The sequence below is a fragment of the Callospermophilus lateralis genome, chromosome 11 (assembly GCF_048772815.1).
Source record: "Callospermophilus lateralis isolate mCalLat2 chromosome 11, mCalLat2.hap1, whole genome shotgun sequence".
Taxonomy (NCBI): domain Eukaryota; kingdom Metazoa; phylum Chordata; class Mammalia; order Rodentia; family Sciuridae; genus Callospermophilus; species Callospermophilus lateralis.
This window is the reverse complement of record NC_135315.1, coordinates 53222451-53248133: the sequence shown is the minus strand read 5'-3', so window position 1 is coordinate 53248133 and position 25683 is coordinate 53222451. Positions and strand designations below refer to the sequence as shown.

The 25683-nt window shown below is 48.1% G+C and overlaps 1 protein-coding gene across 7 annotated transcripts in view; it reads left to right on the top strand.

Moving 5' to 3' along the window:
• Positions 1-25683, top strand: part of Gas7 (growth arrest specific 7) — a 227429-nt gene that overhangs the window by 162417 nt on the left and 39329 nt on the right. For 5 of the 7 annotated variants that reach the window (XM_076869703.1, XM_076869708.1, XM_076869709.1 and 2 more), the window contains exons 3-4: positions 7174-7254; positions 20908-20993. In XM_076869703.1, the coding sequence (XP_076725818.1) occupies positions 7174-7254; positions 20908-20993 (167 nt within the window). The remainder of the gene's footprint in view (positions 1-7173; positions 7255-20907; positions 20994-25683) is intronic. The other 2 variants (XM_076869710.2, XM_076869704.1) reach the window with 1 other exon arrangement.

The window sequence follows — 25683 nt, the reverse complement described above, 5'->3', positions numbered from 1 at the left end:
AGTCAGACTGACAGTTGCAGAGGGCACATGGGCTGGACCATCAGGTCATGCCTTTCCCTCCTCAGCTCTGTCCATGCCAAACACTTGGGAACACTGCTCCTTAAAACTCACCTGTGCTGTCCCCTAACTTGGGGTTTCAGCTCCTGAGACTTAGGGTAAGACTTTAACAGGGAAGGTGGGCCTTCCTGTCGCTCCCCACCCCTTTCCACTTACTAGAACCTTCTTTCTGTGCAACCTTGGCCCTCTCTGCAGTGCTCACGGCCCTTGCTCTGCCTCTTCTCTCATTGTCACCTGTTCTAGGACAGACTCCAATTTGCAAAATGCTCCTGGGAACTCAAACAGACAACCAAGCCTCACACCAAGCGGCAGCTCTCGGGAGACCCATGTTAACCTGGTATTTTCAGAAGGTTGGGAAGGAGACAGTGGGCATTTCCAGGGCTCCTTGATTTACCCCGTACTGCAACCATGTAACTTGCCTCATCATAAGTCTGAATCTTCCCTGGGTTAGGTATTGTTCTTGTTTTTGGTTTTTCCAGTCCAGGCACCTCCTTATCTAGGATGGTGTTCCATGGTGACATCACTATGGATTACATCCGCTTTTCCCATATCTGGTTTATGACTGAGATTGATTAATAAAAATGATGATTTCTGGGTTCCCTCTCAAACCTGCCACACCAGAATCTCCAGGAGTGAGGTCTGAGAATCTGTGTTTCTAATAAATAGCCCCAGTGATTTGGATGAGTAACCAAATTTGGACAATGAGACCCACGGGAGCTTTGTCGAGGACCTATGCTTAACTTCTGTGTTCCAAGTCCCCACCCTTGGGATTAGATAGTGGTTCTTTCTTGGCACCTGCTCACAGTCTTCTTGCACCATAAGATGGGGCATCATGCCTGTGTGAGCTGGCACACTATGGGCTCAATGAGAACATGTGTCTTCCTACAATCCTCATTGCCCTTCAACCTAAGTTGGGGTAGATGATCTAGAGAGGCCCACTGTGTCTGTGCAGGTCTGTATAAGGAGGTGGTGAATCAAGGATCCTCTATCCAACTCTGGCTCTGCCCTTTCCCAGGACCTCTGGGAAGGCCAGAGCCAGACCAGAGCCTGTTTCAGGCACATGTCAAAGAACCAGGGCATCACAGGGACCGGGTGCATCCCATTGGTGTTATCAGCCTGTTTTATCTATCAAATTTGGCACCAGTGCCACTGACCCCCTGTGAATCATGGAACTACTCTAAGATCTTGTGAGTTGCTGGAGTAGGAAATTGGGGGACACTGATAGTGATGTTTCTGTGGTTCACTTAGGGACACCCCAATAGCTTCAGCAATACTCGAGAAGGCATTTGGTCTCCTCTTCAGCATCAGAGGGAGCCCTGCTTCACCCCTCTCTAGGAGACGTCCTCTATGGAGGTATGAAATAGAGGGGTGAGGCAGGGAGTTGGTATCTGGGGTGGAAGTTGGGAAGCAGAGGAGAGGGGAAAGGGCTGAAGAGGATATTAGTGTTTGGAGTCTGTGAGGGTTTGCTGTCTGTCAGAAACTGCTGGAAGCTGTAAGTGCCACGTGGACTTCACAGATCACAAGCCTAGGACTATTGTATTGTCATCCCCACTTCCCAATAAGGAAACAGGCTGAGGAACGTGGTCATTCAGTTACAAGGACTCCACTTGGGATGTAAGCATATGTCTATAAGCCAACCCCTGGATTCCTAAGGACCTTAGACTGCCTCAAAATAATTAAGGAGTATCTTAAAACACCAGAGCCAGGTCTTTATTTCCACCTCTTTTATTTCTTACAATTAAGCCCCCATCTCCAGGTTCTCCTCTTCTTCAGAGCAAGAGGAATCTCATTGCACAAGGGAGTTTTCCTGGGTATCAGGCTGTGTGAGGGCTTCTACCAACTCCTGAGAAGTGAAAGGGTTTTAGCTTTTACACACCCCCCTTCTCCCCCACCACCCCATGCTTGACCCCCTTGAAGATCTCAGGTCCCCAGGACTTGGAGTCTATCAGGATACAGACTCTGGGACCCAGTAGCTGTGGTGAACTCTACAGTCTGCCGGAGGTGAAAGGAATGAGCCTAAGTTCAGTAGCTTCTGTGATCAGACATGGCTGACCCTGCAGTTCTTGACCTGGCAGATGTTGGAGAGAAGTGTTTGTGTTTTCCTATTTACTGAGGGTCTTTTCCTGCCAGGGAATCTGAGCTGTGTGAGAACAGAGTCAGGGTACCGTTGTAGAAACCGGCGTAGGACATGGATTGGGAGCATGCTTCCCCAGTGAGACTTTCTGTAATGATTTAATGGAGCTGTTCTTCCTGGTGCCACTGGATCCTTCAGGAATCTTCTGTATGCCCACAGGGTGAGAAGCAAGCCTGAAGGAGGCTGGCTCCAGGGCCGGGGGTTGGGGAATGTCCTGTCCTAAGCTCCTTCTCCCCTCCAGCCCTGCCTGAGCAAGACACCCACAGATCCCAGCAGCATCTCCGTCCTTGGGAGTAGAGGAAGTGCCACCAGGGACGCATGCAGAGATGCAGAGGCCCATGGATGGTCCCTGAACCACTCTGGCCCAAATACTTCCTCAGCTCCTTCTGCTCCTCTGGAGGGTTTTAGGACAGAGCCCAAGGTAACCTCCACCTCTGGAGCACTGACCGGCTGGATGGAGAGAGAGAACATCCATAAGGGGCATATCATGGGCACTGGAGGTGCTGAGGGAAAATGTGGTGGCCCAGTACAGGAAGCCCTCTTGGAGGTGGCCACTGGGTTATGTCACAGAACAAAGAGGAGAGGACTTCATGGATCTCATATCAATGACACCTAAAGACCCCCAAACTTTCTCCTTTGGGTTGATGCTTGCGGTTATTTCACCCTATGGCCACTGGGGGCAGCAGAGAGTAAGCACCCGGCCAAGGAAATGGGCCAAGGTCAAGGCCAAGGCAGGAGACCCCAGAGGGGCCACCAAGGCTTAAAGATGGGCTTGTGGCAGATCCCTCCTGCGTCGTTCAGAGGCCTAGGACCAGGGGTTCCCTGTGACTTTAACCCTGCATTGCTCCTAACGCAGGGAATCTTGACAAGGGGAAATGAAGTCTGAAAGTGACTGTTTATTTTATTTTATTTTTTTAAAAGAAAGAAAGAGTGAGAATCTTAATATTTATTCTTTAGTATTTGGCGGACACAACATCTTTGTCTGTATGTGGTGCTGAGGATCGAACCCCGGCCGCACGCACACCAGACGAGCGCGCTACCGCTTGAGCCACATCCCCAGCCCTGAAAGTGACTGTTTAAAATTAATAACTCCTACATGGCTCACGGCTTTGAAAATGTTTAAGTTTTCCTTTCTTCTTTCTTCCTCCCTTTCTTCCCTCCCTTCCTTCCAATACTGGAAAATGACCCCCAAAGGGACTTTAACCACTGAGCTACATCCCCAGTTTTTCTTATTTATTTTAAAAATATTTACTTATTTATGTTTTTTTTTTTTTATTTTAGATGGACACATTATTTTGCTTTTATGTGGTGCTGAGGATCGAACCCAGTGCCTCACGTATGCTAGGCGAGCGCTCTACCGCTGAGCCACAGCCCCAGCCCCTTATTTATTTATTTTTCAGACAGGTGGCTGAGGTTGTCTTTGAACTTGTGATCCTCCTGCCTCGGCCTCCCAAATTACTGGGACTGCAGGCATGAGCCGCTGCGCCTGGCCATCATTATTATTTCGAAGTTTGTGCTTTGAAGCTCAGATCCACCTAGCTTTCAAGCACCGACCCACTGATGAGGGTGGGATTAGCATCCCTGACTCTGAGCACTGACCAGCTCTCTGGGGCTGGTTTCCCTCGTGGTCAGACATTTGAGTATGCTTAGCTTCGCTGGCTTCAGTGGAAAAGGTCCATGCAGAGTTGTTGCCGTTAGGGGAAAAAAAATGTGTGTGGCTCAGGTTGGGTGGGAAGAGGGTCTCATTCCTTCCACCCTGACCTCATTCTGCTTCCCACAGGGATTGAGGCCTTCGTGGCAGTGACTGTCAGCAGGAGTGTAGGCGGTCACCTGGGATGCCCTAGGGCCCTGGGGATGGAAGCCCAGAGAATGCAAAAGGGCCTCCATCCAGGGTTCCTTGGACTCTGGGCAGCCGGCTTCAATCTCCCCTTGGCTTGGTCAAGCATCATCAGCAGATCAGGGAGTGTTTTATTGGAAAAGACTTGGAAACGGCTCCCTCCCTGTGGGTGGTACGGTCATCTGAATGGGCTTGGTTCTGATGTTAGTGAGGTCACCCAGCCAGGGCCCCAGTGGCTCTCTCCAGATGGCCTGGCCAGGCCTGGTCTGGCTGCACTCCCCCAGGCTCCAGGTTCTCAGCTGTCTTTCGTGTCTTGGGCCAGTCAAATCTGGCCAGGACATGGACAGGCTAGGCTGAGCCTGTTGCATGGCCCCTGATGGAGTCCAGTCTTTCCTCTGGACTGGACCTTATTTTAATGTCCCTGACCTTATTTTAAAAAGAAGACCGACCAGCTGATGTGCGGACTCTGCTATTTTACCTGGTGACTGTAGCAGGCGCCTGCCCTGACTGCTCCTCCCATCCACTCACCCATTCATTCATCTTGTGTCCCTACTACCCAGAAGCCACCACCAAGCACTGGGGACACAAAGACAGAGCTTGACTTTTCGACATGCAGTATTTAGAGAAGCTGCTGGAACAGTATCGCATCAAACAGTTCAGGAGGCTGCTGGAGGAGGCTCTGCACCCCCTCGGGAGAGCTGGCCTCTACATTGAGGCCCGGAAGGCTTCTCTTCTTGTACTCGCTAACCTGGATCATTTCCAATTGCCCCAGAAGCGCGAGTCTATAAGTATCATCCTCCAGTCCCCAGGTGGCTGCATTGTGAAGGAAGCTCTCCTTCCTGGTTATTTTGGGGGTGTCTGTTTGTTTTCTGGGGAGCGGAACTCAGGGCCTTGAGCATGCTAAGCACCTGCTCTGAGCCAGCCTCATCTTGCTCTTTTGGAAGTGGTTTGCTCATGGAAGTCCCACCGTGTTTCCATTTCTAGCCTGGCTTCTTTCTGGGTGGCCCTGTGCCCGACGTTAGGGGCTGGATGCTCGTCAACCTACTTAACGTTCATTGCAACCCTCTTTATGTCCGGTTGTCATCCCCATTGTACAGCTGACAGAATACAGAGCGAAGGTGATTCTAGAGGTCACCCAGCATGTAAATGGCCTGTCCTTGAAGGTTTTCCAGGACCCTTGAGGGCCAGGCGGGCAAACTCTCCAATCTCGGTGCCTTGTTGCCAAGAAGCACGCCCTCCTCTCCCAGGGGATCCCCTGCACCTGCTGGGAGCCTCAGTCCTCATCAAAGACCCCCCACTACTCTCTTGTTTCTGGTCACTTGGTCCTAGATGCTTTCCGCAGCACTCACCTTGAATTCTGTCCCCCCCCCTCTTTGGACAGGAGGGGATCATATTACCACTCTTAATCCCTCCCCTGGAACCCTAGATTCAGTTTTTCTAAAACCCAAGCAGTGGGTTTTAAAGACCACCATTCAAAACTGGAGAATAGGAGTACTGGAGCCTAAAACACCAATTAGCCCAACTCTTTTATTTTGAATGAAGAATCAGAGACCAGAGAGGTGGTATGATTTGCCCAGAGCTACACAGAAATTTAAGAGCATAGCTGAGGCAGGAGCTCAGGTCCCTTGTTTATTATTTTATTTTATTTATTTTTTTGGTGCCAGGGATTGAACCCAGGGGGTGCTTTAACCACTAAACCACATCCCCAGCCCTTTTTATTTTTTAATTTTGAAACAGGGTCTCTCTGAGTTGCTCTGGGCCTTGCTAAGTTGTTGAGGCTGGCTTTGAACTCTCGATCCTCCTGCCTCAGCCTCCAGAGGAGCCGCTGGGATTTCAGGTGTGCACCAGCCTGCCGGGAAGGAACTCAGTTCTTTTAAATCCCAGTGGAGAGACGCCATCAAAAGGGTTTTGGGTTTGATTTCAGTGTTTGAAACAAATTCCCAGGTGATAGAATTTTTTTTTTAATTTTTTCTTTTTTTTAATTTCTTTAAATTTTTTTATATTTTATTATATCTTATTATATCCACCCATAAGTAACTACGTAAAAGTTCTATATGGGCATTTGGCATTATATCAACAACCCTCTCAGATGTGAAACATTATTGAACTCATTTAACAGAGGAGGAAACTGAGGGTCTGAGAAGATAAGGAGCTTGGCTCAGGTTATGTTGGTGGTAGGAGGCAAAACCGAGTGGCTGCTACCCCTCAAGCCTCAGCCCTGTGCTATGGGGTTTGGGAAAGGTAGTCACAAAAGTTGGGACATGAAGCATAAGTCCAGGATGATTTTTGTCTCCTTCTAAACATGAACATATGCTTACTCAACAAATGGACATGTAGACACCAAATATCCATAGCAATGACCTCTGGTATGGGATTATAGCAATACTTACTTTTTTCCTATGTGTTTTCCTCAACTTTCAAATTTATACAGTGAGAAAGTTGGATCGGGGGATTTTTGTTTGGTGGGTTGGTTTTTGTACTGCGGGGTGGAACCCAGGGGCTCTTTACCACTGAGTTACACACCTTCAGTTCTTTTTGTTTTGATTTTGAGGGAGGGTCTTACTAAATTACCCACGCTGGCCTCGAATCTGCAATCCTCCTACCTCAGCCTCCCAAATTCCTGGAATTACAGGAATGTGCCCCCATATCCAGCCCAGAGAATATTATTTTTATCACCAGATAACTTGTAAGAAGTCCGTGTTCCCGACCGCCAAACAGGTCTAGTTAGTCCTGATAACAGAGCAGCAGGAGTACTTCTCTTTCTGATTGGACTGTGTGGCTCATCAGAAGAGGGAGAGGCGCCCTGGAGATACGTGGCCCCCAGTTCTAGACCAGGCAGAAGGGTAGAAGCGTAGAGTCGGGAAGGTCCTTGGAAATCCATCCCCAGCTGGGAGAGGGCTCCTGACCACAGACCCAGGACCAGGGCTCCTTCCTGCATGCTTCGGAGTTACCAGGTGACAGTGGGCGTTTGGGAAGAAATGCCCAGTCAGCAGCTGGGGGCCCCCGGGACTAGGTTTTGGAGCATTGAGGACAGAAGTGGAGGGACAGGTGTGTGGGCAGAAACCATCTCGTGCTGCTCTGGGAGACTCCAGGTCTATGCAATGAAATTCTTAAAGTGATTTTTTTTTTTTTTGTCTTTGACCAGAGACCACCTGGGAACGTCCCAGCAGTTCTCCTGGGATTCCAGCCAGCCCTGGCCCTCACAGGAGCTCTCTGCCTCCAACAGGTACGGTCCACGCACCCATTCGGGGCAATGGGGAGAGGCCACACATCCACCTCCCGGGCCGAGACTCTGGGTCCTGGGGGCTGAGCCCTGCTTTGGGATCTTATAGCCCAGACCTGGGGAGGGGTCAGGCCGGGCAGTTCCCTTAACGCCTGTTGCCCAGCAGTTTGGTAACTCCCTGGTAGTGACCGTGACAGCTGTGGTGGCCACTCGGGGGGGGGGGGGGGGCTTTGGGTGAGGAGATGGCTGGGTGAAGTCCAGTATCAAGAGATCCTCCCCGAAGCGGAGACAAGTGTGTGGCTTTGGTGGGCATCAAAGAGTAGCAACTAAAAAGGAGACCCATTTGTACAGGGCAGCTCTCAAACAGAACATTCTGGAAAGGTAATGGGATTCTTTGTAAGGACGAGAGTTAGCTCTGTCTTCAGCGGTAATCCAGTGGAGGCCTTCAAGGTCAACATGCGTGTGATCGGTGGAGTGTACTTCTGAGATATCAGGAGGAGGGTTGCAGGGCCTATCAGCCGGGAGAAGAGTTTCTGATTTCTTGTGGTTTAAGCCTCTTTGAGATGTCACCTCTTCCAGGAAGCCTTCCCTGACTGCTCTGTTTAGTGCCCTCACACATTTCCTCTGGATCACAGCAGTGTGCTGCTTTACTGAACTCAAGAGTTTTCTCCCTGTGGATTTTGCCACACTGTTGAGCCAACTGAGAGTGCGGATTTGGTCTCTCTTCCTTTGAAAAAAAAAACAAAAAACAAAACTTTTTTTGTGCATGCTGAAGTTGAAACCCAGGCCCTCAGACATACTAGAGAAGCATTCTACCACAGAGCCACATCCCTAGCTCTGCTTTGTTCTCCCCTCCCCTTCTCTCTCTCTCCTCCCCAGTCCAGGGCAGAGCCAGGCTTCCTCATTGAATGAATTCACCAACATCTCCATATTACATGGTGTAGAAAACCCACATGTAACGGCTTTCACCTTTAGGAGTTTAGCTGGTGGCAAAGGATGGTTGGAAATTTAAATGTTAATAGCTTGAACATGTGGCAGAGGGTCTATCTGGACAGGGTAGGGCACAATCAGCAGTGGTGACATCCTCATGGTCTGTGGAGGAGGAGGGGAGAGTCCTCAAAAAGTTCCCAAAACAAAATAGTCAGAGGTGTAAATAATTTCCCTGAAGCAAAACAGGTAACTGAAGGAAGAGGGATTGAATAAAAGCACTCTGGTGCCAGGGGTCCAGAGCCTCACCTTGACAGAGCAGCAGTCTCTGGGTACCGTCTGCCATTGACATACCAAAAAATAAAACCATGAGATTATGGGTAGAGCCACCACCCTGGCATGAAAGAGCTCTTGATGTGCTTGTTGGGTGAAGGAGGAGGCCTGCAAACCCTGGACATGAAAGTCTTGGCCAGCAGAAAGACTCAGAACTTAAAATAATAGAGACATAACTTCTAGGGAATCAAGCAAGGCTTTGGAGAGGTGAGTGACTATTCTCTGCTAAGTATTTTTTCTTTTTATTTTTTTTGTAATTTTTGTTTTTGTTTGTTGGTGCTTGGGATGGAACCCAGGGGTGCTCTACCACTGAGTTCCATCCTCAGCCCCCTTTTATTATTATTATTATTATTATTATTATTATTATTATTATTTTCATCTTTTAAGACAGGCCCTCACTCATTGTTGGGTCTGGCCTCAAACTTGCCATCCTCCTGCCTCAGCCTCCAGAGTTGCTGGGATTACAGATGTGCACCACTCTGCCCAGCAGTTTTTGAAATTTTGAAATCTGTATTGAGTTTAAAATATGTACATAGACATGTATGTGTATAAGTGATACACACACGCACACACACACATATGTATTTTTTTTCTTTTTTAGTTACAATAATTGTTTTTAAAAGGAACTTTGTTGTGCACAAAAGGAGAATGAGACATTGGTTGCTGGTTTCCTAGGGGAGGTCAAGTGGTTCATTCTCAGACCAAGAGCCCAGAAATGGGCCCACGGAGCCTTTGTAGCTGCTGTGTGACAACAGGCAATTCCAAACCACTGCCTCCTCTTTCCTTGTTGTTCTCTGGGCTTTCTTGACAATAGAAATGCCAGTGTGAATGATGGGAGGTGTAGCCCTCTTTCCTGGCTGGCTCTAGGCCAGCTGAATCCTAGAAAGAAAACACAGCCCCTTCTTCTGGCCTGAGTCCTCTGGGCAGTAGTTGAGGACAGCACCAGGGTCAGAGGGAGGCTTGGCCTGTGGGAGTGGCAGGGTGGACACCTGGCTGGTGGGGCTGGTCAGGCTCTGCCCTCTGGGTCCCCGGGATCACCTGTCCAAAGCCCGCTCTGCTCCAGTATCCACAGGCAGCTGAAGGAGAACAGGAAGGAGCTGGCTCAGAACCCTGGCCAGAGACCCAGGGTTTGCAGGCCTCCTCCTTCACCCAACAAGCACATCAAGAGCTCTTTCACGCCAGGGTGGTGGCTCTACCCATAATCTCAGCCACCCTGAAGGCTGAGATAGGAGGACTCCAAATTCAAGGCCAGCCTCAGCAACGGAACAAGACCTTGTCTCAATAACAAATAAAAAGGGGCTGGGGTTGTAGCTCAGGGGTGGAACGTCCCTGGGTTCAATCCCTATTCCCCCTCACCCCTACCCCCCCCCCCCAGACAAGAGCCCTCTCTGCCCAGTCTTCCTGGAGATACACGGCAATGTCTGAAGACATTCTTGACTGTCACCAAAGCAGGCAGGTGCCCACAGGCATCTGCTGGGTGGAGGCCAGGCCTGCGGCTAAACACCTGGTAGTGCACGGAGAGGCCCCACCGCAGAGACGGGAGACTTTGGATGAGGAGCCCGAATGGCAGTGGTACCCAGGGTAGGAAGCTCTGCTCTCAGGTGACTCAGGACATCAGTTCAGTACTGGTAAGTCCCAAGCGCAGCACCTAGCAGGAAGACCTTGTCCTTGATCCTAAGGCCCACCTGTTGACACATCCCCACATTTTAGTATCTTGGACATCAATCAGACACATCGAGGCATCAACATCTATCGTATATCCTAATTGAACTGGAGACTTCTTTTTTTCTGTTTTAAGCACACTTAAAAACCCGGGTGCATCTAACACTCAGTGCCATTTTAGATCTGTGAGATGACAACTTGTTAAACTGTGGCCTTGGGCTCTTTGCCTCTCCCCGCAGGGCCTCTGCTTTCCCCATTCACAAATTCTGAGCCAGACGGAGGGTCCGGGCTCAGGGCCTGGCCAGCCCTCTTGGCTCACTAAGGCTCAAAGCTTTCTACCCCGGGGCTTGAAGATGTCTCTGTGACTCCATCCGCCCACCAGGATGAAAGGGAAGAGAACCCACCAGTCAGGCAGTAACAGAATTCAGGATACTTTGACGTCTTCCTCAACCATTTTTGAACCTAAATTTCATAATAAAGAATAAAGTAGTAGCCACATTGGTATCTTTCTCGGTAGGGCCCAGCTAATTTTTTTTTCTCCCCACCCCGCCACCCTAATTTCTTTCCTTATTCAGTTTTGCAGACAGCTTTCAAGAGGCTGAGTTTTCTTCTAGCAAAAGAAATAAAGATGCAACCAAAGATACGATGTTGTTTCAAGAATCTCAATTCCCAGCCAGGCCCTGTGGGGATGGGATCCCAGTGACTCAGGAGGCTGAGGCAACAGGATCACAAGTCAGAGGCTAGCCTCAGCAACCTAGAGAGACCCTCGGAAATTTAGCCAGACCTTGTCTCAAGATGAAATAAAACGGGCTCAGGACCTGTGGCTCGGTGGTAGATGGCCCCTGGGTTTGACCCCCAGTAACTTAAACAACCATCACCCCACTGCTCTGCATCCTTAGGCTGTCTGGGGATGTTTCTCCCATCCCCCACCCCCTCTGGGTTGTGGGGGTGGGCTTGGGTCTTGGTCCCTTTCATTTTGTTCATGTTTCTGTGAAAGCCAGTGTGATGCCACCTTCTCATTCCAAAATATGCGAGCTGTTGTTCTCGGGAACGGGAATCTGGCAACAGGACAAGACAGACACACTGATTCCTGCTCCCAGGGAACCTACCACAAATGGGACCGTTGCAAACAAGCACATGCACAAAATATGCCAGGTATCCCTTGCACGTTCTGATGTAAAGAAGGTGACAGAGAGTGACTAGGGAATCAGGGAAGGCCTCCGTGAGGAAGTGACCTTTAGGGCAAGATTTAGGGACAATGACAAGGTGGATGTGTGTGTGTGTGTGTGTGTAAGGGGGGAGGGTTCTGGGCGGTGCACCAGCTAATGCAAAGGACCTGAGGCAGGATCAAGAGTGGTAGGTTTGAGAACGGATGGCGGGCCCCTGAGCCTGTCTGGAGGGCAGGGACCAGCTGGGGGTGGTATGTAGATGAGGAGGGGTTTGGTGGGGGCGGAGCCGGCCAAGCCTGGTAAACCTGAGGAATGTGCTGGGATTTCATTCAGTGTTGTGGCTGGGGAGCTGATGCTATGGAGTTGTGCTGTCTGCCCAGGAAGCTGTCAGGCTGCCCTTGGCTGTGTTAAGACTCTTCTTGGTTAGCAGGAGTGTGGGGGGGGGATTACCTGCAAAGTGGGGGTTAGAGCTGTGTGGAAAACCCAGCCCCGTTTCCTGACCACAGACCTCCCCTCTGGGGGCTCCCAAAGGAGAACATGGAAACACAGGTCAGGAAGAATGTCCCTGGGTGCGCAGAGGAACCTCTCCAAACCCGCAGGAGGCAGATCCTTTTGCGGTGGGCTTCTGAGAGGGGTTGAAGGACCACCCTTGGCGGGGCTGGTCCCTTCTTTTTTTTTTTTTTTTTTTTTAAAGAGAGAGTGAGAGAGGGAGGGAGGGAGGGAGGGAGGGAGAGAGAGAGAGAGAGAGAATTTTTAATATTTAATATTTATTTTTAGCGGATACAACATCTTTGTCTGTATGTGGTGCTGAGGATCGAACCCGGGCCGCAGGCATGCCAGGCAAGCGCGCTACCGCTTGAGCCACATCCCCAGCCCCGGCTGGTCCCTTCTTGGTGCAGATGTGTTGGATGTTGCTAAGCAAAGCCAACCAGGTTACCAGGTGGGGAGGGAGAGATCTGGAAACATACCCAACCCCTGCATTCCATTCCACTCTTTGAATGGGGCGATCACTGGCTGGGGCTTTGCCTGCGTCCCCCCACCCCCCCACTTTAATGTCAGCAGAGTTATGGAGCCGTGTCAACTCCGTAGGGTCTTTTTTTTTTTTTTTTCCCTGGCTAATGCCAGGATTTCTCAGTGAGAAGGAGTAAAAACCACAACCGAAATCCTGCGATGCTCTTCAGTAACCGCTGCAAATATGAAAAACCCATCTCTGGGCTCGTGGCACATGCACCGTGGAAATATTGATTTGTAGAGAAAGAAATAGTAACAGGCCGAGGGAAAGAAAATGTCAGTGACAAATGAGGTTCTGGGAATGTCACATGTGAGTCCCCGAGTAGAAAGAATGACAGTCCCCAGCACTGTTGTCCCGTAGCGCGGCGTGTGACCACAGAAACGGTCCATGTTGCTGTCCAACAGGGCAGTCTCTGGCTGCACATGGTTATTGGGTACTTGGGGTGTGGCTAGTGTCAATTTGACTTAATTTAATAGCTTTTTAAATTTGGAGGATAATCTTATAGAGGAGTGGTGAAGATAGTACAGGGAAGCCCTAATATGTTCCTTTTCTTAAAAAAAAAAAAAAAAAAATTGGTGGGGGTGGATTCTGGGGATGGAACCCAGGACCTTGCATGTACTAGGTGATCACTCTACCAGTGAGCTGCACCCCAGGCCTCCCTGTGTACTCTTTGCTCAGTTTCCCCTGTTAAAGTCACCTATGACCCCAATCCACTTGTCAGAATTATGAAATTAACATCACGCTTTACTATTAACTCAACATCGGGCCTTATTCAGATTTCATGTTTTTTTTCCACTGATTTCCTTTTCCTGGTGTAAAATCCAATTCTGGCCATCGCGTTCCACTTAGATTTTATTTGAACCTGATTTGTCTGAGTTTAAATAGTCAGCTGTGGCAGTGGCAATTCACAGACGATTTTACTAACTGTATCCCACAGAGCAAATGCGGAGAGGGAATTCTCTTCTGAGCCTCTGAGCCCCGGGATGCACATTGAACTTGATTTGAGTATTTCTTAAGGATAGAGGGAATGTCGTTTTTAACTGAACTTGCCCCGGCAGGGGGTTTGGGGAGGTGTTTCAGAAAACTGGGTTCAGGATCTGTTTTTTGCCTAGCTATGGGAATGAGCCCAGCCAGAGCTCCAGAGAACCCAGATGAAAGTGCAGAGAGCAAGTGTCTTTGCAGAGTCCCAAGATCAGGGAGGACCTAGCTAGGAGCACCAAGAGCCAGCCAGGAAGATGCACAGATACACAGCTGTGCTTGTCCTGAGCAGACGCCCGGGGGGAGGGGCTGCAGCACCCAGGCCCTTCCCTTCAACTACACCTTCTGCCCCAGATCCAGAAGCCTTGGCCAGCTCACCTGTCACCTTCATGACCACAGCAGGACCGACCCTCTCTCATTGCAGAATTAGCAAATGGTCAGGCTCAGAGTGGCTTCCACAGCCCTAAACCAGAGATCCCTGTTGACTTCTGAAGTTGCCCTGGTGTGCAACCCTGTTGGAAAGGGGCACGCTTCTTCCTTTAGATGCTGTGTTCCTGTGGGCTGGGGCTCTAGGGACTCTACCGAGACCTGTTGAACCTTTGATGCCCCTGGAGCATAGCCCCAGGTTTGCAACCATTCACAACCACAGGCAAACATGGATTGACGGGTCCATCTTGGGGAGCACAGTCTACGTCTTAGCCAGGGACGAGGGTGAGGTCCAGGGAGCCAGACAGAAATTACCGCAATAGAAAGATGTTTGGGTAAAACTGCTCCCCGAAATGCACCAGGGTAGACAAACCCTGAATGCTCTGGACGTTGAGTGCAACAGAAAGGGAACCTTCAGGGCCTCCCAGGACACAGTACCAGGGGCAAGAGGCGTCTATGCTGATCGCACAACCGACCCCAAAGCTTTCCTGACTTTGGAGCCTGTGTCCCCACAGCCGCAGCTGTGTTTCCCAAAGTTGACTCCAGGACAGTTCTGCTCTACTGTCCCAGATGGGCTCTGTGTCTGCATAACACCTGGGAGTGCCTGATGCACATTGATGCTTATGAGGTTCATGGCGCACATCTGTGTTTTAAAAGGCCTACTGTGTGTGAACGATTTGAACGTGAATCATGCAGGCCTTTGTCCTAAGCTCTTTGGACCATAGGACCCTAGCCCTGACCTTTACTGCTCAGTATTTGCAATAAACACCCTGCAGACGTGGTGCTCTTGATGACAGCTGGGAGAATGTTCCGTTCCACTGCTTTATAGATGATGATGGGTGGATGGAAGGAAGGAGGGGAGGGAAGGAGAGAGGATGGGTGGAGGGAAGGAAATGCACCAAGGTAGACAAATGCGGAATGCTCTGGAGGTGAGTGCAAGCTCTGGAGGTGAGTGTGACGGAAGGGGAATCTGCAGGACCTTCCAGGACACAGTAGCAAGGGAGTAAGAAATGACAGATGGGTGGATTTCAAGAACCATGGCCTTAGAACTCCAAGGAAGTATAAGAGGGTGTCAGGGACAGATTTTTATTTTTTTTATTTTTTATTATTATTATTATTTTTTTTTTTTGGTATTGGGTTCTTCAGGGAACAAGAACCTGAACATTGGGACTTGGAAGATGTTTTATAACAGGGGCTGGGGCTGAGGAGGAGAAGCAGAGCTTCCAGGAGGGGGACTGCTGGGAATCTGGGGTGGCAGAGGTAGCCAGCTCTTTGTTACCTGCTATCTTTGAATAACTTTTTTTTTTTTTTTTTTTGTACGGAGGATGGAACCCGGGGGCAGCTTTGCCACTGAACCACATCCTCACCCTTTTAAAATTATTTTATTTTATTTTATTTTGAGACAAGTTCTGGCTAAGTTGCTTGGAGTCAGGTGCTGAGGCTGGCCTTGAACTGGCGATCCTCCTGTCTCAGCCTCCTGAGTCGCTGGGATTGCAGGTGTGCACCACCGTGCCCAACTTTGAGTAACTTTTCTAATGTTCCTTCTTCTCCCCGTTTTTATTTACTTCCTCCCACCTCGACCTCCTTTTCCTCCTTTCTGCCCAAATATCTGTCCCCTCCTCTCATATCTCCCAAGCACTCTCCTATCTGTCTGACAGTCCATGAGGAGCTGTGTGCATGGATATGTGTGCACCTGTGTTCATATTTACTTTTGAAGTTACCAACGTTACTACAGAGAGTTTTTGTTTCCCTTTTTTTTTAAAACTTAAAAAAGGCTGAGTTTGGCATTTTACACTTCTTATATCCCCAATCTAATTATGTTTCTTAGGGTTATGAGTGATCCTTGACCAATCTTACTTCCCCTCCTGGAGGCCAGAGGTCTCAGAAGCCCCCCACACACACACACACACTCTGGCCTCATTTGCTCTGTGGCTGATGCTTGGTGAGTTAGGAGCCCAGAGGACGAGGAGAGACAATTATGATCTTCTGGGCCTTCTCTGCTCTGATCTCCACCCATCAGCTTTCTGAATGTGCCTGGGAGTGTTAGAGCGAGATGCAACGAGACAGGTTGTCAGAGGAGAGCCGCTGTGTGGGGAGCAGTGGTTGAATGGAAAATTAGTTTTTCTTTCCTGGTAATTGTTTTGACATGAGTAGTAATTAGCCAACAGCTAACAAGACCAGAACTGGAGAGACAACAAGAGATTGGATTAGGGGCAGGGTGCCCCTGCATTCGGTAGTCCCTGGCCATTCTTAGTCTACCCGACTAGGAGCCTGGGGGTGCTGGGCTGGGAGACTGACAGCAGCCTATTGGGGGTGCACTTTGAAGTCCTGTGAAGGGGGAAAGTTGGAGTCAGGACAGCCTCTGCCCTCAAGGAGCCAGGAACAACCTTGGTTTTCAGGGTCATCAAAGACAGTGACATTACATGCCCGGATGAAAACGTGTGCGTTTCATTTCCATAGGCTGAACTGTGGTTCTGTTTTGCATTATCTTTCTCTGGTTTTAGGATCAGGGTGATGTCGGTCTTGTACAGAGCCTGGGAAGCCGGCCACGTTTCTGCGCTCTGGTACGGTTTGTGCCTGGGTGTTTTTTTCTTGAAAGCCTGAACAAATTTTTGCCTATAAAACCGTGTGGGTTCAGTGCCTTTGATAGGGAAGTCCTTTTTCAAAGATTTGGCTCTTTGGGGCATTTCTAGTGTTCCTTGAAACCATGTTGATAATTTGAATCTTATGAAAAGTTTGTTTTTTTATTAGCATAGAATTAGAAATCATATGCTCCTCCATTAAAAAAAAAAAAAAACTCTACTATATTTGTTACTTTTATCTGTTCTGGTTCCCAATTCTGAGCATTTGCGGTCATTCCCAATTTAAGCTGGGTCATTGCCTGTTTTCATTGTGATTCTAACCCCTCCCCGCTGCCCATACACACCATACACACCAGACACAAGACCACATCATACACATATCACATATACACACACCACTCCATATACACACCACACACATATATCACATACACCACACCACACACACCTACCACACCATACACACACACCTACCACACCATACACACACACACACACCGCACCATACACACACACACCACACACACCCACCACACCATACACACACGCCCACTACACCATACACACACCACACACACACCCCAAAACATACACACCACACACATATACCACATACACCACATGCACCACACACCGCACACATACACCATACCACATACATCACACACACACATACCATACACATACACCACACAAGATAAGACACATACATACACCACAGACACCATACACCACACATACCACACACACCACACACCAAACACACACATCGCACACCAAACACACACACACCACACACATTACACACACACATACCATACACATACACCACACAAAGATAACACACATACATACACCATAGACACCACACATACCACACACGCCCACTACACCATACACACACCACACACACACCCCACAACATACACACCACGCACATATACCACATACACCACATGCACCACACACCACACACATACACCATACCACATACATCACACACACACATACCATACACATACACCACACAAGATAAGACACAAACATACACCACAGACACCATACACCACACATACCACACACACCACACACCAAACACACACATCGCACACCAAACACACACACCACACACATTACACACACACATACCATACACATACACCACACAAAGATAACACACATACATACACCATAGACACCACACATACCACACACACCACACACCAAACACACACATCACATACATACACCACACACATACACCACATATCACACACATACACCACATATCACACACCAGACACATTACACACCACACACATTACACACACACACACACATACCATATACATATACCACACAAAGATATCACACATACATATACCACACACATAACACCCACACACACCACCCACCCACAGCCAGCGCTGGGCTACTGATGTCACCCCGTTTCCTCACTAATTCATGTTGATATTCCTTTGTTTTATCTCGTTTGGCCTTTTATACTTTACTAAAATCTGAAGTTGACTGTTTAGTCCATTGATTTTGATTCCTTTGGGCTTGGTGATGAAATAATTCAGGCTGTGGATCTTCCTCCCAAGGATGACGAAGGCTTTGTCCCACTGGTATTTATGTTTTTCCTTATCATTTTCTAAATTTTGCGTGCTTACAGTCTTCCATTCTCTTTTCACCTGACGTCATTTATGAGGACATTTTCTTAATTTTCCAAGCGTGTGGGAGTTGGGAGATTGGGAACTTTGTATCTCTCTTTCTTTTTTAATTATTAATATCTACTTTTATGGCTTTCTGATCAAAGAATGTGGCCCGTGTTCTCTATTACCTTTGATCATTTATTGACAGTTTATTTGTGGCCTAACTATGGCCAACATTGTGAGTATTCCATGGCTTCTTGGAAAAAGATGCCTTTTTTTTTTTTTTTTAACAGGGTCTGCTGTTTGATACGTCTACTTCAATCAGCCTTTTAAATTCAATTATTGGGTTCTTACTTCTTCTTATTCCTGTTTATTCGTCAATCCCGGACTGAGAGCAGTGTGCTGAGGTTCTCTCCTGTTGTCTTGGAACTTTCTAGCATTTGTGTCTTACTCCTGTGGGCTCCAGGCTATTGGATTAGTGAAATCTCTCCAGTGTGATAAGATGGAGTTCTCATGGGTCCAGAGCCTCCCTGGCATAGCTTTATGCCCACCTGAGCAGAGTCCCCCGGTACCCCAGGCACCCCCTCTGGAGCCCTGGCCTCTGCTTCTTAAACTGCCTTTTCGCCTGGGTTCATGTGGTTGGCATTGGGCCATTCTCCTGAGGGGCATGGGTGTGCATGAAGCCCAAGTTGACCACACGTTGATTGATTCTTCTTCCCCAAGCCACTAGACTAGGACCGTGCTCTGTACCAGTTTTCTCTTTTCTTGGTGTGTGCGTGTCCACCCTTCAGGAACATGGACAGACCCTGTGGATCGGGGAGAAGCCAACGACCCATGGCACCCTGCTGAGTGTGGCCTTGCTAGCAGAGGGCCCTGGATTTTCACAGCCAGCTTAGAGAATGGAGGACCTCCCCCAGTGTGGAAAGGGTTCCTCCTGACATGGTCCTCACCATCCTAGTACCCATGGTTTCCTTCCAGCCCTGGCTGCTCCATTTTGGTTGGATATCCCTTATCTAAAGTGCTTGAACCAGAAATATTTTAAATTAGGGATTTTTTTTTAATTGGAATATTTGCATATATATAATGAGATATCATGGGGATGGGATCCAAGTCTAAACACAGAATTCATTTATGTTTCATACACACCTTATACACGTAGCCAGAAGGTCATTTTATGCACTATTTTTCATAATTTTGTGCATGGCACAGATTTCATGGGGTGGAATTTTCCATTCAGTGCATCACGTGGGCACCCTAGTAGGCATTTTGGATTCTGGATTTTTGGATTAGGGATGTGCAACCTGGAGTCAATGTTAGTGACTTTTAGCCGTTTTCTCCTTAACTTCCTGCCGTACTGAAGAACTTTCCCAAAAAGAATTGTGACACCAGTTATATATCTTGGGACATCAGTGGGTATGTCTTCCTCCATTCTGACCTGCACTATCTATATGTGTTGGTGCTAGTTCCAATCCCAGGACATAAGGCTGGCTGGCTTTCCTGGTCTCCAGAGGTTGTTCAAACTGGTGGTACACAGGGATTAAATTCAGGGACAAAAGCACATCATTCCCCGACATCCTCATCTCTCTCTATTCTGTTTTAATGAAGTACTTCATTACCCACAGATATCCCTTTTGCAATTACCGCCTCATGGGACTGTCAACACCAGAAAAGGAGTTTTGGAGACTCAGTAGAATTACCCTCTAAGCTCATGTAACTGTAGCCAGGAGAGAGCCACACTGCCTCCGGGAACTGCGACTATCTGGGTCCCAGTGCCAACTCAGGATGTCAGGATCATGCAGCAGTATTGAGGGCCCGAAGCTGGCCAAGCGTTCATGCCACAGAGATCAGACGCTACAAACCAGGGCTCCCCTGCCCCCACTTGGAGAGCAGGTTTATCCACACACATTAGGAGCATGAGAAGTGCCCCCCAAGAAGCATACGTCCATAGCGGGTAGAATTTTAGAGCCTCTGATTATTTTAATTTTAGCAATACTAAGATTTGAGAATGTCTATATATGATTGCCCGGCTAGTAATTGGCAGAGCCCAATTTCATGCCATCCAGTCGATCTAGTTATCATTCTGACCCCAGGAGTTGAGCATCCCTGTCCCCCAAATCTAAACTCGGAACTTTGTTGAACATCCCAAGACTTCTGGATGTTGGAACTTTTCAGATTTTGAATTTGGGGGGTTAAGGATGCTCAACCAAGGTTGAGGCAGGAGGATCTCGAGTTCAAAGCCAGCCTCCGCAACAGGGAGGCACTAAGCAACTCAGTGAGACGCTGTCTCTAAATAAAATACAAAAAAAAAAAAAAGGGCTGGGCATGTGGCTCAGGGGTTGAGTGCCCTGAATTCAATCCCTAGTACCTCCCAACCCCTCCCCCCCCAAAAAAAGGATGCCCAATCAGTGTCCAAAGTCTATGCAAGTATTTCAAAACCCGAAATCCTTCTGACCCAAGCATTGCAGATCAGGGATACCCAATCTGTACCTACATCACACTGTTCTGAGGGTGGAGAAGTTCTTCAGAGAGAAAGGCAAGATATTGTAGGAAGGTGGTGAAGGGGCCACCTGACTCCACAGAGAGAAAGATGTGACCTTTGACCAGAACCCAAGACTGCCGCTGATTGGTGGCCTTGGCCACTGGACTCTATGACCTCACCTCTTGTTAAACACCCTCCTGAAAAGAAATTCGGGCCCCCTGACCAGTCAGTAACTCGGGTGCTATGGATTAGACAGAAGTTTTCGAGCCGTTTCCAGCTCCGCGGCTAACCATGAGATGCTGAGAGACCATCTTCGCCATGTGAGGGCCTCCCAGAACCCAGGGAGTGGTGGGAGAGGGGACTGGAATGGCCAAAAGTCGAAGGTGCCTCTGTGTGGCCCCCTCACAGCATCTGAGCCGTGTCTCTGTCCCCGCAGTGAATGGATACCACGCATCAGGGACCCCAGCGCACCCTCCAGAGACTGCCCACATGAGTCTCCGAAAATCCACCGGTGATTCCCAGGTAAGGGGTCCCGTTGAGGGAGGCCTAGGAAGGGGCCCAGGAAGGGTCCGTTGAGAGGGGCATGTCCATGGGAGTCCATGGCTCCAGCCCAGTTCGAACTCCTAGGTGGAAAGTGACTGGTACATCCGGGGTATTCTAGAGTTTCCTCATGGGCAGAGGGTTGGATCATTGGAGTCTGTTTTCTAGACCGTGAGGGTGGTTTGGAAGAGGGGGTGCCAGGGTTCTAACTGTCAGGACAGAGGGCTCCATTCTGCTGGCCGCATTCCTGACCCATGCAGCCCAGGTTTCTCTTCACTTGGAGAGTGTGGACAGGCGAGTCATTCCCCCCTTTCCATCCCTTACTTGTCTCTCCCATCCCCAGAGGTCACCCACAATGGAGCTGATCAGTGCAATTCGATCATCTCACTTGCTGAGCCATGGTAGAGATAGCTAGAAGACGGAAAGCACTGGCAGTGTCTCACGATCCCCAAACCACTTTCTCATTCGTTGTCGAGGTTGACACTTGTACAAGGGCACGCACGCGAGGTAGATGTCAGTCCCATTCCCGAGACCACGGAGGCGCAGACCGGTGAAGTGACTTGTGCAGGCTCACGCGGTGACTCAGGTCAGACCGGACCTGAAACCCTGTCCGTGGTTTCCCCCCAGTGGTTCTAAAGCTGCTCAAAGAGGCGGAGGGCTAGTCTTAACTTTGTCTACCCACAAGTTATCAAATCTTCTTTTTCAGTGAACCTTCCAAATTCCACCAGGCTTTTCTTTCTTTTTTTTTTTTTCTTTTGGAATTAAAATGCTAGAACCCAGGGGTGGTGACAATGATGATGACTGAGGATGATTATGATGATAACATTGCTGATATTGACAAGAACAAGAGCTGCTTATTCAGTGGCTTCCATGTAGCAGCCAGTGAAAGAAAAAAAAAACCCTTGTGCTCTCCTGGTCTCCATCAATTAAAATGTGACACTCCCACACAGGCAAGAGTGTTGATTTTGGGAAAATCATTAAGTCCTTCTCAAGAGGCTGAGCATTGGCTGGGCTCGGGTTCGGTTCAGTTAGCTCTGGCAGAGCATTTGGACGGGTCAGGACTTCTTAAATTGGGAATGATGTCTGAGTCTTCTGGGCCTCTTGTTAAAAATATAGATTCTGACTCAAGAAGTCTAGGATAGGGCAGGTATTTCCAGCCATCCCCCAGGCTAAGCATGAGTAGTAGGGATCTAGGCTTAGTCAACAGTACACAGAGATGTGTCTGTCCTGCTCACCCCCGCCTGCTCATAACACCTGGATTTGTGTGTTTGCTGCTGAGCTCCCAAATAGCCTCCCCCAACACTCTGTCAGTCGGCTGTAAGGGAAACTCACTTGTCATCTGACTTGCAAGTGTTTTCTGAAGAAATCAGACTAAGTTCTGCTTGTAGGTTTTTTTCAATTTCATTTTTTTTGTTTTGTTTTGTTTTGTTTTGGGTACTGGGGATTGAACCCAGGGGTGCTTAACCACTGAGCCACATCCGCAGCCCTTTTTTTATTTTTTAAAATTTGAGACAGAATCTTGCTCAAGTTGCTCAGGGCCTCACTAAATTGCTGAGGCTGGCTTTGAACTTGTCATCCTCCTGCCTCAGCATCTTAAATTGCTGGGATTAGAGGTGGGCCACCACCACCCCTGGCTGCTTATAGTTTAATAGCAAGAAAAAAAAAAAAAACACTGGTGCTACCCTGAGCATCAACAGGAAGAAACTGGAAACAGCTCCTCATTCTTCCTTCCCTACATGACTCCCTCAATGCTACGAAGTTGTTACTCAACCATTTCAGAAAATGTTGACTGGCATAACTAATTTATAACTCAGAATCTGATTTCATAGTGTGAATCATAAGCCTTTGACACAGGAATTTCTCTTCCAGAGTCTGTTCTCGGAATATATTCAGGGATTCTGATTTAGGCTTCAAGTTGTTCTCTCGAGCATTATTTATAGCCCTGTAACATTGGACCCGATCTAATTGTCCAGCAAGAGGAGATGGGGAAATGGATTGTTATCCTTGACATCCAACCAGCCAGGGATACTGTGCAGCCATTCAGAAAGCATTCTTCTAAGAAAAATTCAATGATTGGTGGAAATGCTCACAAGTTAACATCAAGTAGAAAGAGCAGAACACAAGTAATGCATATCATTAGTCTTATTTGTAGGAAGAAAACCTACACTTATGTGAAGAAAGATGAGGAAAAGAAAAGAAACCAGAATATTTATGATGGTTTTATCTGCATCTAAGACCATGGGAACATTTGGTGACATTAGGGAGACTTTTGTTTGTTACAGGTGGGGACGGGGTGTTAATGGAATCTAGTGAGTAGATGCAGGGACACTGATGAATAACCCAAGGTACACAGGATGGCTCCCCACAGCAAAAGATCACCCAGGATGAAAATACAGATTATGCTGAATTTGCAAAGCCTTGATCAAAAATCACAGGAAATTTTTACTCTCGTTACATTTTTAACGATGTCTCAAATTTCTTAAAATGAAAACATTTTATTTTTATAGAAGACATTATAGGCTTTTGTTTTTGTAGTACTGGGGATTGAACTCAGTCACTTTACCACTGAACTACATGCTCAGCTGTTCCTTTATTTGTTCAGACAGGATTTCCCTGTCCTCACAGCCCCCGAACTTGCGATCCTCCTGCCTCAGCCTCCCGAGTCACTGGGATTGCAGGCATGTGCCTCTGCACCTGTCTTACTATTTTACTGTTTTCTATTATAAAACATAAAAGCTGAAAGGGAGATACTAGTATCAGGGATTCAGTTCTTTTAAGCTGTGAAAGGGTAACATTTGGATATGAAAGGTACTACTTACTGTTTGTCCTAGTTTGTGATCCTACAGAGTTGGTTATCCAAAAAGGCGCTAAAGGCTGAACATAAAATTTTAAGGTTTGGTTTTTGCAGATGGTACTGCCAACAATGGATCCCTAAGTATACCATCTTGTCTAGCATGCAGGCTGATTCACTCACACCACCCCAGGCTGTCAATCATAACTCGTAACAATTACACTGAGTTATTGAAACATGCATCAATGAACCAACAAAGGAACACACCCTCATTTAAGAAGCAAGGTGTGGGGTAGGTAGAGTAGTTTGTTCAAGGTTACAAAGCTCAAACTAACAAACCCCAGAAAGTGTCGTGTTCACCTTCTGTCACCTGCTAATTGCCCCTCACTGAGCAGGCTAATGGAGATTAGCCTGCTGAGGGGAGGAGGGCATACCTAATTTTCATGGAAACCAGGAGTGGGTATACACCATGCCCTGTCATGAGTAGATCCTATGGCCGAGTGTCCCAGTGGTTCTTGAGGGTCCCGCCCCTTCCTATGCCCAGCCTTGGCCCACCTGCATGGGTGGGCACAGGTGGTGGTGATCTGGTGCCACCCAGTGGAGAGTTTCAGTAATGCAACCCTATTACAGTGCACTGAAGGTAAATGGAGAAGACCTCCTAACTGGGAGGAGGGGTCCGGGATCAAAGGACTTGCTGAAGCAAGTCCCAGCCAGTCCATTTCTTCTTGCCCACCCACGGACAGGTCCTTTTGTGATCCATTTCTCAGTTTTTCTGACTTGCCATGAACTTCCCCAAGAAGAATGAGGGGAAAAAAGAGAATGGGAATTGGGACTTGGACACTGAAGGCACCCATTAAAGACTGGAGTAGTTTAAGGTGGAAGGTGGGGGGTTGCTCCATGTCTGCCATGCTCCGCCTCCCGGCCAAGTTAGTATGGCATGTTCCACTGAGCATTTATATCTGTGCCAGCCATTGAGATACAGAAGGATGTGGTGCTTCCCTTTATGAAGTGGGGGTCTATAGATTTTATAATGATTCTGTCATTTCAGCCGTGATAAGGGCTGGAGGAAATGTATGCTAGGTGGTGTGTGGGTGGGTGTGGGGGGACATCAGGAATGGAGAAAAGATACTTGGTTGAAGACTGAAGTATGAGCTCAGCTTGGCTCGGCAAAGTGATGGGGTTAGGACCAAAACAGGAGGACCCCCAAAGATTATTTGTAGGGAGTGGGAACAGGCTGTCAAGACATCTGGAACAGGGTCTTGCTGAGTCACTTGTGAATGGTTCCACTGTCATTCAGCAGGCAATTTGCATATGCCACACCCGTCAGTCCTTAGGGTGACCCAAGAGCTGCCCAGGTGCAGTCAGGACACCATACTGGAGAGGGGTTTAAAAAAATAAATGGAAAGGAATTCTCTGGAATTACAGACAAAGAAAAATTTAAACAGGTATTTATTAAGGGAATTTGCACACTTTTGCACAAGTTGAGGTTACACGCCGATAAAGTCCCACTGACCTACCATTTAGTTTCAGCGATTGCTGGTGCTTGTCTTATTAATCTCATGTCATTTATGCTCTCCTCTGCACCCCTGATGCCCCTCCCCCAACTTTTAAAGCAAATTCCTGGCATATTGTTTTAAATAAAAAATATTTCAAAATGTATCTCGAGCAGGAAAGGCAACATAATGCCATTATAACATCTAAGAAAGTACAAATTTGTGTACTAAGCCTGTATATAATTTCCTTAGTTGTCCCCAGAAGGCTTTTCTAGTCTACTCTTCTCCCTAGTCCAGGATCCATTCAGGTTTCACATGTGGACGTATTGGCTGCCCTCTCTTTAACCCGTCTCTCTCTGTCTCTGTTTATCTCTGTCTCTCACAAACA